General features: G+C 36.2%; 1 protein-coding gene across 2 annotated transcripts in view; it reads left to right on the top strand.

Annotated features, from left to right (window-relative positions):
- The window catches only part of adamts17 (ADAM metallopeptidase with thrombospondin type 1 motif, 17), a 127,145-nt gene extending 107,637 nt beyond the window's left edge, over positions 1–19,508 (top strand). For both annotated transcript variants that reach the window (XM_079638183.1, XM_079638184.1), the window contains 2 exons: positions 12,400–12,577; positions 16,391–19,508. In XM_079638183.1, the coding sequence (XP_079494309.1) occupies positions 12,400–12,577; positions 16,391–16,542 (330 nt within the window). In that variant the 3' untranslated portion in view covers positions 16,543–19,508. The remainder of the gene's footprint in view (positions 1–12,399; positions 12,578–16,390) is intronic.
- Positions 19,509–21,181: the final 1,673 nt, after the last annotated feature.

Here is a 21,181-nt window from a genome sequence, read left to right on the forward strand (position 1 = left end):
ATTTTACGTGTGTCCAGAGGCTCTCAGTATTCACTATACAAGGCTCTGCAATAATTGTTTGTGAAGCCGGCCGTAGCGTTTTGGGGGCAGAATGAGAGGAAAATAGATTCTCTCATTAGTGAGATGTTGGTGCAGAAAGCATCTGATATTTCTGCATGTGTCATGTATTTATGTAAAGAGCAGATGTTCCCTCTGTAGACCACTTCCTTTTCATTTCAGTGATCTGCAGCTTTCTCAGTGAAAGACGAGCTACTATCACACCAGAAACTGAACTACACTGGAAAACATAGTGTGAATATACTGCATACTACTTCAGTAATTTCTACAGTAGTAGCTCTATAATTTATTACTACCACGAGCGTATTCTGTGAAAGTGGCGTGAAGGCCAAGTATGGTAACCCATACTCGGAATTTGTCCTCTGCATTTAACCCATCCAAGTTAGTGCACACACATTAGGAGTAGTTAGTAGTGAGCACACACTGCAAACCGTGATACACTCCCGGAGCAGTGGGCAGCCATTATGCTGTGGCGCCCGGGGAGCGATTAGGGGTCATGTGCCTTGCTCAAGGGCACCTCAGTCATTTCCTGCCGGTACTGGAATCGAACCAGCAACCTTTGGATTACCAGTCAGACTCGCTAGCCAGGACTGCCCTACTTTGACCTCACAGGTAACAGGACGTGACTGTGATGTTGTATGTGTACTGTATGTGCTGTAGTACAGCAATCTCTTGTATACTGTATTTATAGATGAACTGTGGGATCTTAAGTATTGTGCTGGTGTGTGGAATTCCCAGAATGCACTGCAGCGGGGGTTATTTTAGTATTTAAAATTAAGATTTTATTATTAATATTTTGAATTAGCCCTTTTTTTTCATGTTTTCATTTTAGTTTTAGTCATTTTGTTATATTATGTGCTTTTGTAATTTAAAAAAAATATATTTCTGTTTAGCTATAATTTATTTATATTTCCGTTTTGTTTTTTAGTTTAAATAATCATTTATTTTAATTAATAATTTTGTTTCAATTTGCTTGCCAAGACAACATTTCTATAGTTCTTTTTGTTTATAGTATGTTTTGTAAGTTTTAAGATCTTCATCTAATAATTATATTTTATTTCAGATTTTTTCACACAACGAAAACTATTTTTAACACACAGTAAGAAAGAAAATCCATATAATGTCCCGGCAGAAAATGACATGTACCAGTCCGTTAACTGGCATTCACAGGCATTTCCTTCAACACTAAAACAAAACACAATGAAATTACTCATTCAAAATACAGGTAAAATTCCTGTGGAAAAAAAAAACAATACAGAAAATTCCTTCATATTAACACAATACATTGTGACTTGTTTTTTACGAATATTCCTTATGGCTAGTTCACACAGAACGTGTTTTTGCTGTTACATAGAACAGTTGCAGTATATGATGGGAAGTCACAAAAAGAAATGACTGCTGGCAAAATATTACAGCCGGTAGACACTGATTAACACATGAGCATTTATTCGTATGACTGACACGGCTTGACTGAAAGGCCTCTGCTGAATAGAAATTGCCTATTTCGAGCAGGGAAATCATGCTCTTTTTCAGTGTTTTGGCTGCTGTGCTCTTATCCAGGCTGTGAATGTCATCCCTTTTCAATTATGTGGAACACATTGTGTGTTTTGGCACAAAAATGACACAATTACCTATTTTATTTCTGAATGGGATGAGAGATTGTAACAAGGTAGGATCAGTCTGTGTTTGGAGTGCTCTTCAGTTGTGTTAATATTGCTGCATTTTGTGTCTGCATCATGTCAGCTATATTTTTCTAATGCCAATGGGCATCCAGATAATAGAATTCAGGAAACATGAAATTAAAATGTTACTCCAAATGGAAAAATCTATATTTTCTACATACTTTCATCAAAATGTGTGAACAACATTGGACCCCACTGATTTTCAGTGGTAAATCAAGGTAATTAAAATCACACAGTTATGATAGTTAGATTATAAAGTATATTTGAGACTAGACTATATAGATCTGGCTATGTGAGAATATAGTTAAATTAATCATTTTTCTTTGCATGACACATTAAAATTAAAGTTCAGAAGAATGGCTATTTTGGAATTATCCTAAGGATTGTACAAGCGTACGTTTCATGTGTAATTGAATGGAAGAGAGGTTTTTGGGAGCGTGCATATCAGTCACATCCATAGACATCACATTTCATTGACAACCTAGGAAGTCGGGGAAGGTCTCGTTTTTAAGCTGTTCACACATTGGCAATACAATGTGACATACTGTAGATGTGACCTTGAGTGTAAAAGGGTACATTAGACGTCATTTATTGTCCCTCATTCTAGCCTATTTTAATGGGGATCACAGTCTTGGGTGACTCCCCAGGAAACCCATCTCTGGTCCTGGTGAGGAGCGTCTTTTTGCCTGAGCTTTGCATCCCTTCTCACTGGTTGAACACTCCTATTCAGGGGTGCATTTCCAGAAGCACCATTAGCCAACTATAGTTGCAAGTTCCGTGGTTATCAGCAAAGATCAACATGTCGTGTTTCCCGAAAGCATAGTTCCAACGAACATTTGCAAACAGCATCGCAAAGTGTGGTTGGTAAGACAGCTCTCATTAAATCCTTATCTTAAAAATAACTGAGAAAAATGAGAAATAGTCCTCAGATGCCACGTTCGTAATTTATAACAAAGCATTAATTCGATTCCTCTTCTCATTCATTGTATGTGGTATTGGGAACGACGAGTCGTTCTGATATCACTCCACTCACATTTTCCCTAACTGCAGTTATTTACTAGACTCTAGCGACAGGCAACACTGAGATCAATGCTAAACTTTCATGCTGATTTCATTTTCAATAGCCCTTCATTTCTTGTAAAACGTGAAATATTGTGCGCTGTTGAAAGGATTTGGGGTTCCCTCAGAGGCAGAGAAATTTATTGCTTTCATGCACCTTTTGCCACTTCGGAAAACAATTTTTGTGTGTGTCCTCTGTAGCCATGGCAGCCGACAGCTCATATTCTATAGTCCAGGGGTCTTCAACGGGGGTCCGTGGCGACATCACAGTGTGCCTAATTTCTGTGAAATGAAAGTGTTACAAAAAAGTTTACCAAAGTTAAAGTCTGGCTTAATCTCTTTTCCACATTGGAATATAGTAAACAAAATAAATGTATATAATAATTTTAATGCAAATTACACTACCATTCAAAAGTTTGCGGTCAGTAAGATTTTTTTTTAATACTTTTAATTAGAAAGGTTACCGTACATTAAATTGATCAAAAGTGACAGAAAAGACAATTATGGTGTTACAAAAGATTATTTTTCAAATAAATGCTGCTCTTTGCACTTTCTACTCATCAGAAAAACCTAGGGAAAAAAAATGTAACACGGCTTCTACAAAAATATTAAGCAGCACATCTTTTTTTTTAAATATTGATAATAATCAAATCAAAGCAACAAATCAGCACATTAGAATGATTTCTGAAGGGTCATGTGACTCTGAAGACTGGAGTATTGACAAAAATTCAGCTTAGCGTCACAGGAATAATTAACATTTTAAAATATATTACAATATATATATTTTTTTTTTTACATTTTGATATTTCACAATATTACTGTAATTTTAAAAAACAAAACAAAAAATTACCAACCTCAAACTTTTGAATACAATTTATATAAATGCATGTTATTGTAGGCCAGGCTGAAAATCCACCACTCAATATATATATATATATATATATTTAGTTTAGTTCCCTGATCTAGACTGTATTTTGACTGCATTGTACTGAGGACTATTGATGTCAATGATGTTGTCTGTGCCATAATCAGGTCAATGTATTTTGTGTTTAATATTTCTTCATGCTGTCTGCTCCCAGCTCTACTCAGCCAGTGATGAACTAACTGAATTTGTTCCTGCCCTGTTGAACTATAAGTCTATTAAAATGTATTAGATTGTCACAGAGATACGTTGATTTAATTTTGCCGGCGTGTTATTGGAGAAATAAAGCTTCCTTTGGGTCTTAACTGCGTGAGCGTGACGATCGGCTGACATTATGACTCCTGCTTGTCTCACTGGAATCAGAACAGTACATTACTGAAGAAAGCTTTCCACCTGTTGTCTTCCTCTGGACATATAATTCAGTCAATTTGCAATGAGCAGATTCACATTGAATCTGGTATGCGTTTGTATATTACATATTTTGGCCAATTTGAATGTGCAATTTAGGGTTTTTGGTGATCAACCTCACACCACAGATATTGTTGATACAGCTTGAGTTGTTTTGAACCTGTAACACTCTTGCAGTGTGGCTCACACAATCCCAATCCATTTATAAAACTCTACTAAACAATATTTAATTAGGATGCAGTTTATCAATAATGTGGAGGCCTGTGAAAATGTCTGAATCTGTAGATACTGAACAGCATGTGGTTTGCTTGAAAACAGCGTAATTATAAACTCCTCATGAGCAGAGATGTTTGAGAGTTTTCGAGCACTTACAGCACACTATGTAAATTAGGTCAGGCTTATGAATCGTTATTGTTTCTGAACAGAAAAGAGGAAACTTTGGTTTTGCCTGGAGACAGCACTGCTCATTAGGGTACCATGAAAATGAAATACAGAGACTAGCATTGGTCCAAAGACAGAGACTCAGCTGTCCCTTTGACTCTGTATACAAATGCTTTATATTTTCCTTTTCCCCCCTTAATTATTGTTTGGTTATTGTTTTAGTTTTCTGGATGCATTTTTGCACTGTTTACTGGTTTATTCAGCTGCTGCTGTTATCATATTTAGTTACTTTTCTTGTAGTGTTCAAAGGTTTTTATCCTTCACATCATTCACTGTAAAAAATGATTTGTTAGTTTGACTCAAAGTTACCTGGTTGCCTTAAAATTTTGAGTTAATTGAAACCAAAAGTGTGAGTTTTTACAACAAGTGATTTTGTTTCAACTATTATTTTGTTATTTGTATCAAATATTATGTTTTAACTTAACATTGTTTTGTTGTCATAACTTTTTAGATTAAATATTGTATCAACTTATTCAAGCAATCAAATGGATTAAGTTTTCTTACAAATTTAAGTTCACTCAACTTAATTTAATACTATATGAACAAACAATTTTAAGTTCACTCAACTTAATCTTAACTACATATAGTTTGTTGTAACAATTAACTAAAAAGTTTACACGGTTCCCTTAAAATTATGAGTTAAATCAACTTCAACACAACTTAACATGACAAATACTTTTTTGTTAAAACGAATTCTGGAATAATAGAGCACAAATAAACCATAACTTTAACATTTATTATAACATTCACCAAAATATGAAATCATTGAATTGTCTGACAAGTAAATTTGTTTGCTGGTTTATTCAGCTGCTGCTGTTATCATATTTAGTTACTTTTTTTGTAGTGTTCAAACGTTTTTATCCTTCACATCAATATTTTATTAGGGCCCAAGCCTTGAAAAGGCGAAGGCCCTATTGTTTTCCATGGGATTATTATTTATTCTTCTTCTTTATTAGGGCCCAAGCCTTGAAAAGGCGAAGGCCCTATTGTTTTCCTCCGGATTATTATTATTATTATTATTATTATTATTATTATTATTATTATTATTATTATTATTATTTTTCTTACGACTATTCGGGCACTTTTGGGTCTCTTAACGTGCTCAAAAACTCTTGAAACTTTGCACAAATGTCAGAACCCGCGGCCATTAGAGCCGGACTGAAGCTGGGACCCGGGCGTGGCAGGGGGGCTCGACAGCGCCCCCTGGAACGCGGTCCGAAAACTTGGTCCATAAATCAAACACGCTTGCGTGTAATAATATGAAACTCGGTACACTTATAGATCTCATCGGTTCATATATCCTTCGTGCTCTGACTTTTTACCCCAGCCCAACAGGAAGTCGGCTATTTGGCGTAGTTTAAAAAACACATGCAATGGAATTTAAAATACTCCTCCCAGAAAATTCAACCAATCACCACGAAACTCGGTGTGCATGAAGTGAAGACATGGAGGATGAAAAATTGCCAGGGGATTTTTGATATCTCGAACGGTTTGGCCGTGGCGAGGAAACGAATTTATGGCGAATATTGGAAACAGGAAGTGTGTTATAACATCCTCATACATTAATTGATCTTGATGAAACTTCAGCAGTGTGTTCGCTGTAAGAGGCCGATCACATGGATGTGACTATTGTGAGTCAAAGTTATAGCGCCACCAACTGGCAGCAGGAAGTGTGTCACTTTCAAAATGCTTTAAAATCACCCTCTTATTTTTACCCGATTTGCTTCAAACTTTATGTGTATAATGTAAACACACGGCAGATGTAGACCTGTGAAAGGATTATTGATATCTTAAATACTGTTGCCATGGCAACGCAGCAAACTTTAATATTCTTTTTTAAAGTTTTTGAGACTCTTAGCATGCTTGAAATTGCATGAAACTCGACAGACACTTTACATTTATTGCCTAGTACACTTGTGCAAAGTTTCAGAAACGGGCGTGGTAAGGGGCTCAGTAGCGCCACCTTTAGTCAAAAATGGGGTATTAGTTTTACCTACAGTAACAAAAATCGGTATTTATATTTATCTCCCCGAGCCGGACAACTTTCTAATTTACAGTCATTAGCTCCGACCAACAGGAAGTCAGATATTTTGGTTTGAATGTGATTTGATGGGAATTTTGCCAGTCTCTCTCAGTGTCTGTGTGTGTGAGAGAGGAGGGGGGGCTTTATTTTAACCCTTTCTCTGCTGTGTGGGACTTCTCGGGCACTTTTGGGGCCCTTAACGTGCTCGAAAACTCTTGAAACTTTGCACACAGGTCAGAACCTGCGGCCATCAGGGCCGGGCTGAAGCTGGTACCCGGGCGTGGCAGGGGGGCTCAACAGCGCCCCCTTTAACGGGGTCCGAAAACTTGGTCCATATATCAAACTGAATATTGCATGAATTAGTATGAAACTCGGTACACATATAGATCTCATCGGGCCGAACAACTTTCGTGCTCTAAGTTTTACGCCAGCCCAACAGGAAGTCGGCTATTATGGGTTGTATAAAAACGCACGCCCCTGGAATTTTATATACTCCTCCAAGAAATTTAATTTGATCTTCACCAAACTCGGTCAGCATGAAGTCAAGACATTGAGGACGCTAAATTGCGGACGGATTTTTGATATCTCGAACGGTTTGGCCGTGGCGAGGAAACGAAGTTATGGCGAGAAAAGAAAAACACAATGTGTTATAACGTCTTCATACATTTATTGATCTTGATGAAACTTCAGCATTGTGTTTGTTGTAAGAGGGCTATCACATGGATGTGACTATTGTGAGTCAAAGTTATAGCGCCACCAACTGGCAGCAGGAAGTGTGTTACTTTCAAGATACTTTTGACTAAAATGGGGGGGTTATTTTTACCTAAAGTCACAAAACTCGGTCTGTATATTATGCTTATCGATCCGGACAACTTTCTCTTTTACAGTCATAAGCTCCGACCAACAGGAAGTCAGATATTTTGGTTTGAATGTGGTTTTGTCTCTCTCTGACAGAGTTCCCCCTGCCATTCTCTCTGTGTGTGTGGGGGGGAGGGGGGGGGGAGGGGGGGGGCACACACACAGACAGCCCCCCCCCCCCCCTTTTCTGTGTGTGTTTGGAGGGGAGCAGAAAGACTCACACTGATACAAGCTCTAAAGCAGAATTCTTCTCGACAGTCAAAGCGGGGTTACGTTATTGCCCGTCGTGCACAGGAACCCGAAAGGCAACGGGGTGGCGGCTTTATATATATATATATATATATATATATATATATATATATATATATGTATATATATATATAAATAAATATAGCTGCAAGCAGCGATGGAGGGCCCAAGCCGGTGGCAGCGCCAGCCCGGTGCCTTTAGTGTAACTAAAGGCACCAGGGTGGCGGTGCCACCGGCTTGGGCCCGTAATCGCTGCTTGCAGCTATATTTATTTATATATATATATTTATTATTATATTACTACCTTTTGGGCACTTTTGGGGGCCTTAACGTGCTCAAAAACTCTTGAAACTTTGCACAAATGTCAGAACCCGCGGCCATTAGGGCCCGACTGAAGCTGGGACCCGGGCGTGGCAGGGGGGCTCGACAGCGCCCCCTGGAATGGGATTCAAAAACATGTCCATATCTCAAACACGCTTGCATGTAATAATATGAAACTCGGTACACGTATAGATCTCATCGGGCCGAACAACTTTCGTGCTCTAAGTTTTACGCCAGTCCAACAGGAAGTCGGTTATTATGGGCTGTATGGAAACGCATGTTCTGGCATTTGAAACACTTGTCCTAGAGAATTCATCGGATGACCACGAAACTCGGTGTGCATGAAGTCAAGACATGGAGGATGATAAATTGCGAGGGGATTTTTGATATCTCGAACGGTTTGGCCGTGGCGAGGAAACGAATTTATGGCGAATATTGGAAACAGGAAGTGTGTTATAACATCCTCATACATTAATTGATCTGGATGAAACTTCAGCAGTGTGTTCGTTGTAAGAGGCCGATCACATGGATGTGACTATTGTGAGTCAAAGTTATAGCGCCACCAACTGGCAGCAGGAAGTGTGTCACTTTCGAAATGCTTTGAATTCACCCTCTTATTTTTACCCGATTTGCTTCAAACTTCATCTGTATAATGTAAACACACGACAGATGTAGACCTGTGAAAGGATTATTGATATCTTTAATACTGTCGCCATGGCAACGCTTTAAACTTTTATATTCTTTTTGGATGCATTTGAGGCTCTTAACATGCTTCAAATTGCATGAAACTCAACATGCATATCACATTTATTGTGTAATAGACATGTGCGAAGTTTCAGAAACGGGCGTGGTAAGGGGCTCAGTAGCGCCACCTTTAGTCAAAAATGGGGTATTAGTTTTATCTACAGTAACCAAACTCGGTACGTATATTCTTCTCTTCGAGCCGGACAACTTTCTAATTTACAGTCATTAGCTCCGACCAACAGGAAGTCAGATATTTTGGTTTGAATGTGATATATTGATATATTTTAGACTCCGAGTTTTTAGCGGTGGTTGATTTTATTCACACCAAACTTTTTCAACATGATGAAAATACATTAAAGATGCTAAATTATGAACGGATATTAAATATCTCAAACGGTTTTGCTGTGGCGAGGGATTAAAGTAATGTCCAGAAAGGAAACACTAAAAGCCTCATATCTTCTAAAATTTTTATTATACACCATTTATTTCTATATAAAAGTATACAAATATCAGAACTAAACCCATTTTGTTCTTTTTTTCAATTTAAGAATTATGTATAAGTTAAAAAACAGCCAGAATGCGCTATTTAGTAAAAAAATAAGTCATACATAGGGCAATACTGCCCTCTTGTGTTCGAAATCAGGTAGGCCCATTGTATATTGTATTTATATATAAATATATTAGTGACTGTGAGAATATTTTCCTACGGGTTAATGGATGTGTGATTAAAGCGGGGGCTTTTAAATCGCTAACTTAAAAGCCAAAGTAGTAGCCTACTGGACGTCCAGTAGGAATGAACTAAAACACATTCACTCTGTTCTGCTCATAGACTGTAAAAAAATGGTTCTGCTCGTTCCTCGCCGTGAACGCGTTATTACCCGTGTAGCCGTGAGCATTTAGTTTCATTTTAAACATAGCGCCATTTCGGGGGTGGGATTGCTTGAATTGCGTGTTCAATATTCCGTCATCATCTTTTCAGTCAGCTGTCCACCCATGATTAATGAAATTGGACTCCTTGTGCTGATCTTTGCTGCGACTCTCATTCAGCTCACGATTTATTAAGCGGACACGTTCAGGTTTTAATTGTAGGTTAGTGCCCGTTCTCTAACTGAACTAAATTATTTTAACACACACACACACATCAAATCGACGGTGGAGCGCGATGATATATTTAATATATCTGTATATTTGAATATCTGTATATTTTTCCCACCGGTTAACCAACGTGTGACACCAGCGAGGGCTTTTAAATCGCTAATATAAAAGTGAAAGTAAGTATGATTATGGTGGCGCTTGCAGTGCGCTCGAATGAATTCCTATGAAAGTAGAAATTAACTAAAAAACGTTCGCTCTGTTCTGCTCACTCCTCGCGTTGGACGCGCACCGTTATGAATGCCTGTGCAGCCGTGAGCTTTTTTAGTTTAATTTTAAAATTAGCGCCATTTCGGGGGCGGGTAGACTATTGCTTGAATTTATTTTACAAAAACACGTGCTATATTTCAGATCAATATATTTGTTTTCCTTAAAATTATTCTCATCTGAATTACAAATAATGTATTTCTGTATAAAATAATACTATGACTAAAAATGCATTTGATGTTTCTTTTTTAATCAATAACTTAAAAATAAACGGATTAGGCTACTGCTCTGTTTGAGGACTAGAAATTAAAACCAATGCAATATGATGAATGTCCAAAAGATGGCACCGACAGACTGTTTTAAACGAGGTTGGATAAATATTTCTTGTTTTTAAACAGTGTACGTGTGCGTGTGTGCGCGGGTGTGTGTGTGTGTGTGTGTGTGTGTGTGTGTGTGTGTGTGCGTGTGCGTGCGTGCAATCAGTCCCAGGTAAGAGGCATGAATGATGGGAATTGGACTTCTGGGAGTGAGGTTAATATTCCGGAGACGGTTCCCTCAGGTTGTGAAAAGGAGGCGGCGCGGGAGCCCCAATAGTAACCAACTGCAGAACCCCAGAACCATACGTCATATCAGTGTGATCACGACAGCGCCAGCCTAAAAGTCTGATGCCAGAAGTGGGCGTGGCCAGACATTGCGCTACTTCTGTGTTTCAAAGTTTAAAACAATGCTGATATTTTTTTTTTTTGAACGATTTCATTACAAATGTTTATTTAATATATATATATATATATATATATATATATATATATAAAATATTATAAAATATAATAACAATGTTTTGTCCTATTAACAAAAGACAGACAATGTACTATGAACAAATGTTAATAGTTTTTTAAAAGTTAAAATGATACTTTATGCATTTGGTTAGTGTCAAATGATTAACAATATAAATTGAACAAAGTTTAAAACAAACAAAATAATAAAACGAAAACAAAGCTTGAACATCTGATTTAATTGAAAAGCATTTTTTAAATAAAATGTGTTTTTTTCCTCTGAAATAGCAAAAGCATCGCACACTAGCTGTACCTGCTCTAAATAAATAATAGTCATTAAATAAAAATACAAAATCGAAATAAATAAATTATATTTTATTGTTATTTTTTTAATTCTTGTTCTGTTCTGAATATCAATACATTTAAAGGATTTGTTGTGGAATATTTTGAGTATCATAATAAAATCAGAACAATTCTCGTTTTAGTGATTATTTTTATTTTTTATTTTTTTCACTGTTCTAATCAGGTCAGGCAAGTCAAATTCTTTGTCTTGTCCCTTAAAAAAGGTAATATATATATATATATACCACACTTCATATGAATTTTTGGTGTTGTGTACTTACAATGGCTGCTGATTTCATGTGTCCGTTAAGTCCATGAGACTGTAGGGTGTCTAATTTTTCATTTTAGGTTTCAGAAGGGTGCTCACGCATACTTTGTGGTTGATATGTGCCCTCGATGCGCACTTTTGCAGAACCCACACTGATGCAAGCTCTAAAGCAGACTTCTTCTGGACAATCAAAGCGGAGTTACGTTATTGCCCATTGTGCACAGGAACCCTAAAGGCACCGGGGTGGCGGTTTTATATATATATATATATATATATATATATATAAATAAATATAGCTGCAAGCAGCGATGGAGGGCCCAAGCCGGTGGCACCGCCACCCTGGTGCCTTTAGTGCAACTAAAGGCACCGGGGTGGCGGTGCCACCGGCTTGGGCCCGTAATCGCTGCTTGCAGCTATATTTATTTATATATATATATATATATATTTTTATTTTTTATTCTTTTTTTAAAATTGTTTGTCATTTTATTTTGTCACATTGTAAGCATAGGAAAGGGCCCAAGTGTAATAATCTTTTTGAGAAATCATACAGTAACACTCAATAATAGTCCCACCTGATTTACAGTTAAAATGGACAATATTACCTTTGTTACTCTTGAATATGCATGTGAATTAGATTGACCAGGCTGAAAAATTTAGTTTTTGGCGTGATTTGAGCTAAAAAATCATAATATGATACCACTGCTACCAAATTTTATTCCTGGTTATCAACATAATCTGATTATCCGATAATCTATTATTTAAACATGATATTGACAGTTTGGAAATATTGATTATGCATTTTTGTGAGTAAAATGAGGTCTGTCAGAGCAGGTTATGATGTGATTTATTGTATTTTTTTAATCTATTGTGATGTCATCATTGATTCATTGCAGTGCTCATCATCCTGTGGGCGGGGCTTGCAATCCAGAGTGGTCCAATGCATGCACAAAGTGACCGGTCGGCATGGCAGCAACTGCCCAGTAGTCCTGAAGCCCCCCGCGTACAGGCAGTGTCATCAGGGGGCGTGTAACGTGAAAGTCAATGTGAACACCATCACCTCCCCTAGACTGGGTAAGACTTTACCGTTAAAGATGTTTGTGTATCCTGATTTCAGAGCTGTTGATAGGACATGTGAACTTCATAATTCTTGAGGAGGGGCATGACATTTCAGATGTTGGGTCCCCCTCACTAAAAATCGCGTTGCAGGGGTTACAAATGGAAACAAATCAGATCTTAGTGGACAATGCCCCCTTTTGCTCCCTCGTGGCCCCGGGCTTTTATAAACTCATATCCCGCTGTTCATTATTTATTCTCGTTTCAACCAGAAATGTCACACACAAAAAAAACAATCCATTTTCAACTCATTTTATGATGCATTACAAAAAGTTACATTACTGGATATTGGTTTAATTATAGCATCATCTAGAATTATTTGTCATTTGGGTTTAAAGATAAGCTTTATGATATGTAGACTTTATCAGTTAAAACTACAACTAAACCAAAACTATAACCATAACATTTTGTATTACTTCAAACTAACTACCGGTAAATAAATATTAACTGAAATAAAATAAAATGTAAATAAAACTTGCTTATTTTATTTCACGTAGTTGACAAGGCAATATTTCTCATTTTCATTTAGTTTAAGTACTAAAATAACTAAACACAAAGAAACTAAAACTAAAACTTACAGTCTTTGAAGAAAAAACTGATTAAAATTACGAAACACCCAACAAAAATGACTAAAATTTAAATTAAAACAGAAAATTTAAAAAAATGAAATATAAAAAATGTAAAGATTTTTTTAACAAAGATAGAAAAAAAAATTATAATAAAAAAATAGATTAAATAATGAACAAATAAACATTCTGTAAAAAATTATTGAGACCTTTAGGACAAAGAGTTTTCAATGTATATACATAAAAACTAAAAAAAATGCTTCCGTGTTCCAAATAATAGCATGCTGCACATTTAGACATCAAATGCACTTCTGATGCAAAGGCAATTCCAGTTCCTCATTATATTTTAAATTGACTTAAACCTGCCTATGTCGAGTGATCCAAATTAGTCCATTTCCATTTCAGTTAGGATGCTGCCTTAATTGTACTGTGGGCAGTAAACAGCTCACTAGGTTTTGGAATAGAGCCTTTCTTAGCTTTAAGCAATACACATTTCATTGTACTGCATAAACATTTCATTGCCAAGACATCTGTTAAAAGAAGCATCATCTGGAAAGCATCACGTTCAAATAATCTAAAAAAACCATCTAAATAAGAACAGATTTACATACTCTCTAAACGTTTATATGCCGAATGTCCTTCTACACTGAAAAAAAAAAAGTTATAGGATTTACTCTGTAATTATTTGTACTAGCAATTTCTGAGTGAACAATGTTTCAAAGACTTGCAGAAACACTTTACAATAAGGTCTCGTGTTCACATTAGCTAACATAAACTGACAATGAACAATGTATTGAGTGTTTTGTAATCTTTGTTATTGTTAGTAAGTAAAACATATATTTCATAGTTCATGTTAGTTCTCAGTGCATTAAGTAATGTTAACAAATACTCTTGTTTTTAAAAAAGTTTTAGTAAATGTTGAAATTAACTTTGATTAAAGGCTGTAGAAGTATTGTTCATTGTTCATGTTAAAGTGTCATGAAACCGAAAAACAGAGAAAGGAATATTAAAATATGAGCGGAGAAAGAAAAACAAACAACAGAGTTGGGGGCACCTTGATATATTTTAAAAATATAACCCTTTAGTCCTATTCGGAGGGTAATTGTTTCTCATGTGGATGTCTGTAAAATCAAATTTGCATGGCACCTCAGTGCTAAAACTCATGCATTCGGATGGTGATTTATTCATGATGGTGGAGCGAGTTTTGTGATCCTACAAACCCGGGAACGCGCTGCTCACGTGGTCAGTTGCATGATTGTCTGCTGTAAATAAAATGTTATATGCTCTGAATAATCCTATTTAATATCCTATAAATATCCTATTTATTATTTGATGATTTAAATCTGTTAAAAAAATAGGAAAATAGACGCACAAGTTGGAATGGTTTTCTGTCTTGCATTGTATCTCTCGAAATGATGGATGAAAGAAAAAAAAAGTGGAAATGAGCAGAAATAAGTTAAAGGGTAACCAAAATTTAACCTAGGCTCTTTTTGTCTGGAATTTTGTCAGTCAAAAGTAGTCAATCTCTGAATGCAACGTAAAATGAGGAGAGTAAAGAGGGAAAGCTCCTAAAGCGTGTTTCCATATAAATTTTAAGTGTCTAAGTTATCATGCTTTTTATTGGAATTACAAGTTTATGACATTTTCTCATATAGTCAGTTCATTACGTTGCATACAGAGATCGACTACTTTTGACTGACAAAATTCCAGCCACCGGAAACACTAACTGATAAAGTGAGTCGTACAAAACCTTTCTTTTTAGTAAACTTTGTGTACACAAACAATGTAGTCAATGCTCCAGTTCATGTGTAGAGCCCCTGGTGATACTTCAAGCACAGTTTCATGTTGTGTCGAGCCTTCTTAGTGTTTTAAAAATAGCGATTTTAATGCTATCATAGAAGTGCCCATAGCACTCCCATTCAAAAGGCATTCTGAGCTAAAACGAAATATGGTCAATCTTAAAAGTGGCGTTTCCATTCTAATTATGCTTTTACACGAAAGTTTGACTCGGGTAGATTAACAAAAAGAGCTTAGGTTTAATTTTGGCGATAGTTACCCTTTAATGCTGCCTCCTATTTACAAGATGTAAACATAAAGCTATTAGGTTATTATTTTTAATGTACAATATATAATTGTATATAATACATTGTAATACAAATAAAATTGTATTGCATACCGACTAGCCCCTGTAAATGTTGAAAATACCTTATGTCTCCATGAGAAATAATTACCCTCGCAATAGGTCTTATGACAACGAACCCACAAAAAGTTTATCATTAGGGACTACTAACAACCATCACGATCAAATCAAATACATTCTGATAAATTATTCTTAGAAATATCAACAAATCAGCATTATGACTTTGCAGAGCTATCGGTCTGTATTTTAAAATAAGGAAGAACATTTAAAAGGTCTAATAATGTTTTCATTACATTTATGAGCACTACAATCACTGAACAACTGACACGCATCAGTTTAACAGAAAGAATAAAGGCATAGTTAGTTACTTTTTTGTCCTTTCTTCTTAGATATTTTGTCAATGTGTTCATGATCAGACGCACCACTGTATCATTGTCTTTATTTGCATATATATATATAATTTAATTTGAAGAAGACGTGATAAAATATGTGCGAATACATGTTGCTTGTTCATGTTTAGAGCTCGAGTATATGAAATATGCCCATAAAAACTCAAAACACAGTCCAGATATGTACTCACGGTCTCATCCCTGCGTTCTTTGCAGAAACCGCTCTCATACGAGCCCCACGTGTTGTTGCATATTAAATATTGTTACATTCATATTTTCCATGTGTTGGGAGTCAAACTTCAGTCCTGACTGCATCGTGGGGAAAGTGCAAACAACACTTTTGTGTTACTGTACTGAGGAAACACACTTACGTCAAAAATGTACTTAACTAATATTAACTAAGAAAACCTTATTTTAATAGACCTTATTTATAGAGAGGCAAAAATAGTATTTTCTTTGTAAAACATATACTCCAGTGATCTTTGTAAAAAAAGATTTTTCGAATTTGTAAATAAAACAGTGTATGACAGCAACATTGAGCATTGCGAAGGTTGTCTTCTAGGTGAACTGCACAAATGTCCATGTCTGGACTGATGTATGCATGTTGTGTCAGGGATCATGTGATATAATTGAATCTATGAAATGTCGTGTCCTGTCCTTCTGTCATTCCTGGCAGCTGCATTGACGTACAAGTGCACGGGGGATCAGTGGGCGGTTTACTGCAGGGTGATCCGAGATAAGAACCTGTGCCAGGACATGCGCTGGTACCAACGCTGCTGCCAGACCTGCAGAGACTTTTACACCAGCAAAATGCCCCCCAAGACTTGAGAACAACACACAGAGGTTTATTTTTGCCTTTCCCATTTGTACTGTCAAGAATAATATGTTTTATATTTGAAAATGTTATTATGTGAAAATAAAAGCAGCCTGAAAGCAGTGGGACAGATATTTTCAAGCAGAACACACTATGCAAACTTTTGAAGGCACTGAGGTTAGTTACCACCAAAGTATGTACTTGCAGTGTGTTCGCCAAGCGTTTGCGTACTTGCATTACGCTTGTTTCTTGTTTTTGGACTTGAAGGTTTCTTGTTTTGTCGTGTTTTGCTGTAATCCACCCTTTTAGTTCCCTGGAAGTGACTTCTTCAGCGTACTGGCTCATTTCTCCAGACTACCAGCTGCGGTTGCTTTCTTAAGGCCACTGGTTGGCCAATAACTGATGGACTTTATTTTCAGACTCGGATCAATTATCTTTTATCTTGTTTTTGCTTTTATTTCTTAGAATAATAATAACTTGTCTGTTGGCTCTGTAACCAAAACCTAGTGATCTGCCTAGCTCATAGCTAGAGTTTAAAATGAACCTGTTGCTAATCTAACAATGCAATACTGATAGACATTTAAAAAACATAAATATTGGATAAAATAGTCCATTGTTTATTAAGCTGAACTATTTTTGCTGATATATTTAGGTATTGAAAGGATTATATATATTTTTAATCATTTTTATGATGTTTGTTTCATCAATCAGCTTCTTTTTTCTGAGCTTGTTGCAATGCATTTACCGTGCATAATGCGAACCCCGTGATCTTGGCTTTGCTAGTGCCATACTCTACTGTTTAAGCCATATCCTTGCATTATGCGTGCATAGAATAATAGGCTTAGATTATGCAATGCATTATTGTAGTTCTCATTCTCTCCATCTGCATCAAAAGAAGACATAAAGGTTGTATAATCAGTCATTCTGCCTACCTTTTTGAACAGCCTTCACACTGAGAGTCTTAAAATACTGCCTACATAGGCAGCTCACTAGGTTTTGGAAAAGAGCTGAAGTAGCGTGTGTTATTTAATTCATAAATAGCCATCTCAATGCAGCCAAGTTGATATTAAGTGACCCATTTGAGTAATTTTTCTCTTTAGGGTTTATAAAACTAGGCGAATTTGTGGCTCTCTCAGAATGTGGCCACTTTCTTTTTGTCATCTAGGTTTTTTTTTGTGCATTATTTACCACACTCTCTGCGTGTTTTAGATATTTGCTGTGTTGTTTCATATATTTTAACAGTACATGATCTCTTCTGCAGTGTAAACTAGTGAGTCTCCATTGGTCTGTTGCCTTTGGTGCATCGTTAGTTCACCCCAAAATGAAAATGTCATTATTTTACTCAAGCTCATGTAATTCGGAACCAGTATGCTCTCATTTATTCTTTTGAACACTAATTCCTACTTAAATTGCACAGAGGGTGTCTTATGACTTCAGAATAAATCAAAAATAGTCAAACAACTGCTTTAAAAATAATAATAATTACTATTCAGCAAGGATGCATTAAATCAATCAAAAGTGACAGAATAGAAATCTTTAACATTATAAATGTCTTTACTATTTCAAATAAATTCTGTTCTTTTGAACATTCGCATCATCAAAGAATCCTAAAAACATGAGGATAAAAAAATGACAAGAGAATTTGTAGTTTTGGGGTGCACGGTTCCTTTAAAGTGTAGTCAAATCAGGGTACAGGAAATTGTATGTATGTGTCTAATCATATTTTAAGGATCCTTCACACAGTTCACACTATTTTTGTGTTTAAAAAACGACCAGACGCAGGTCAGTGAAGTGGGAAAAAAACAAGGTCTAGAGACGCGTTTTTTTTAAAAGTTGAACTTTAAAGAAAAACTTCTTTAGACCTTGTTTATTTCCTGTCTGATGGTGCTGCAGTGCCACAGTTGTCACACTCAAACATACTACTCTTGAGCCTCTGTGCTTGTTTATCTTATTCACTTGTTATCAGTATGAGATATTAATTATTTTGTTTAAAATTGTAATTTTTTTAATTATTGTAGTTTTCATATTGTGCAATAGAGGCATTATGCAAACATACCCCATAGACAGGCCCTTTTTATTTCACAGAATTTAGGAATAAGAAGAAGAAATTTTGTAACAAACATCACAGTCCAAATCTCATAATTAAAATCTGGATACAATTTATAGAGTTTACAAGGTACTGTACTTTTACAGTTAGGATGTGGTCAGAAAATGTAACATATAAAGTTTGTATTTCATAAAATAACCCCATGGCCGAGAGTGACACTGCATATGCATGAGAGACTCAAACCATACTGAGCTGCCTACTGCCTACATGGGGAGCTGCCTTCTAAGATAGCATCCTAACTGAATGAAACCTCACTAGTTACAACAACTCGTTGAGTTGTATGCTACTCCAATAAGGATGAAATGCATAGCATACAAATTGACCTTGAAATGCTCGCTAGTTTTTGGAACAGAGCGTACGTGTGTGTTTGAGACCTTGGCTCCGATCTACCAGGTTGCACAAGGTCACAACAGGTGCTAGACAAATTTCACTACTGTGAAATTCAGCAGTTTTTTTGTTGTTGTTTTTTTCACGTTTTGTTCTTGTACTTTTGTATGTATTTAAATGAAACGTGTTTTTTAATGTTTGTTAGGATTATTTAATACATAATGTATCTACCTGCTTTTGTCAGAACTATTGGGTGCAACAGCTTCATGTTCCAGGTATAGGGAATATTGCTTGTGTATTCCAGTACTGTATGTCAATAGTTGCACATGTGATTGGTACTTAAACTTCCACTTTTGATGGTGCTAATTTGAACATTTCAGACTGTTCAAAAACATATAATAATAATAAATGTATATCCTGTATTATGCTTTTGTGTGTGTGTGCATCAATTTTAAATGATATTTTATGCTTATAATCAATAGTAGTTTTATATTGTACTATCATTTACACACTCAGCCCCTATTAAAGACGTTTGGTTTTTCTTTGTCCAGGTTTTCATATACTTTTTTATCATGCTGCAAATAACAATATGAGTTTTTAATTATTGTAATCTGGTTTCCTACATGATGTTTAACCAGAAGAGAGCTCTTGGTTTTGTTCAGAACCTTGTGAAGTTCCCCGGCTCGTTCTTCAGCAGTTGTTTGCGTTTTCATTTTGCTGATTCTAACGTTTGTCGACTGTAACACTGTGAATATATTACGTTGAGAGGATCCGTGAGCGCATGCATGACGAACGGCTGCACGGCCTGCTGTTCTCACCCGTAAATCTGCCGCTGTCAGTGTAATGACACCGGCGTAGCTGTGAAGGACGCGAGGAGAAGGTCACCGCCACGTTGAAGTGCTCATCTCAAATCCTCTGTATGCTGGAGACTCTGCGTTACGGTGGGTGTTCTGACATTCACACCATTACACAAAATAGACTGTTTAAACAATGAAGTGAAACAGTCATAGGTGCATGGAATTAAAAATGTTGTTTTCATAATCTCCTCAAGATGTAATAATGTGCCTCTGAAACTATTGTCTTTTTCAGCTGACATCTCCAGGGGTGTCGTAACGGGCATGGGGAAGATTAGGACGGGTCCTCACCAAGCAGATTGAGCATCTCGTCCTTAAGTTCAGGGAAATCTTTTTCAGCCAGGAAGACTTGGATACCTTCGTAGCAGCCAGTGAACCTCTCCAGAATACGTGACGTGCATCTCTGCATCTGTCGGTGCGTGAGAGCAGATCGTTTAAGCGTTTTCAGCACATGACCTCATGCAGATCTCAATCTGAAATTTCAGCACAAACGTTTTATTCACGTATTATGCAGTGAAGTTTCATGAGCAACTTTTTCCTCAATTTACTCAACAGCTCCTCTGTTTGCAGACTATGGCGGGAGCCTCTGCAGAAAGCTGCCGCTCGCTCCTTAATATGCTCAAACTCTTTGGATGAATGATGTGGACACTCTGGGGTGAAACATCTCCAACATTTGTTCTGTTTTGGTTTCATTGCAGCCACAGATGTTCAGTGGACATTTCAGGAGACTTTTTACCACCATCTGTCTGGCTGCAGGTTTGACATGGATTTAATAATTGATATTTAATGTATTATTGTTCTAAATCATGAAGGTTTCTCCTGAAAAGACCAGCACAGCCAAGATGTTCAGCTTAGTTGGTGAAGCTGTTTGATAAATGAAGTCTTGATGGTTTAATTGGTAACATTTTTCAAGAAGGTTCTATTTGCTTACATTAGTTAACTACATAGTTAACATAATAATAAAAATAAAAAAAACTTCTAAAGCATTTATTAATCTTAGTTGATCTTAATTTAAACATTTACTACATTAACAGCAAAAGTTGTATCTGTTAATGTTATATAGTGGATCTTTGCCAACTTGAACTAACAGTTGTATTTTTATTACATAATTTTTAACAAATAAATACTGAATACATAATAAATACGGCATCAAATGTAATTGTTAGTTAATGCATTAACTAACGTTTACTAATGGACCCTATTGTAAAGTGTTACCATTTATTTAATTAAAGGATATCCTTTACTCACCGTCATGTCATTCCAACCTGGTATAACTTTCTAATGTCTGTGAAACACAAAATGAGATGATAGAAGGTTTGAATTTCTGTTTTAAATAAGGAAAAGCAAGTTCCAACAAAGGACAGA

This window comes from Phoxinus phoxinus (assembly GCF_949152265.1).
Source record: "Phoxinus phoxinus genome assembly, chromosome: 2".
NCBI classification, from domain to species: Eukaryota; Metazoa; Chordata; class Actinopteri; order Cypriniformes; family Leuciscidae; genus Phoxinus; species Phoxinus phoxinus.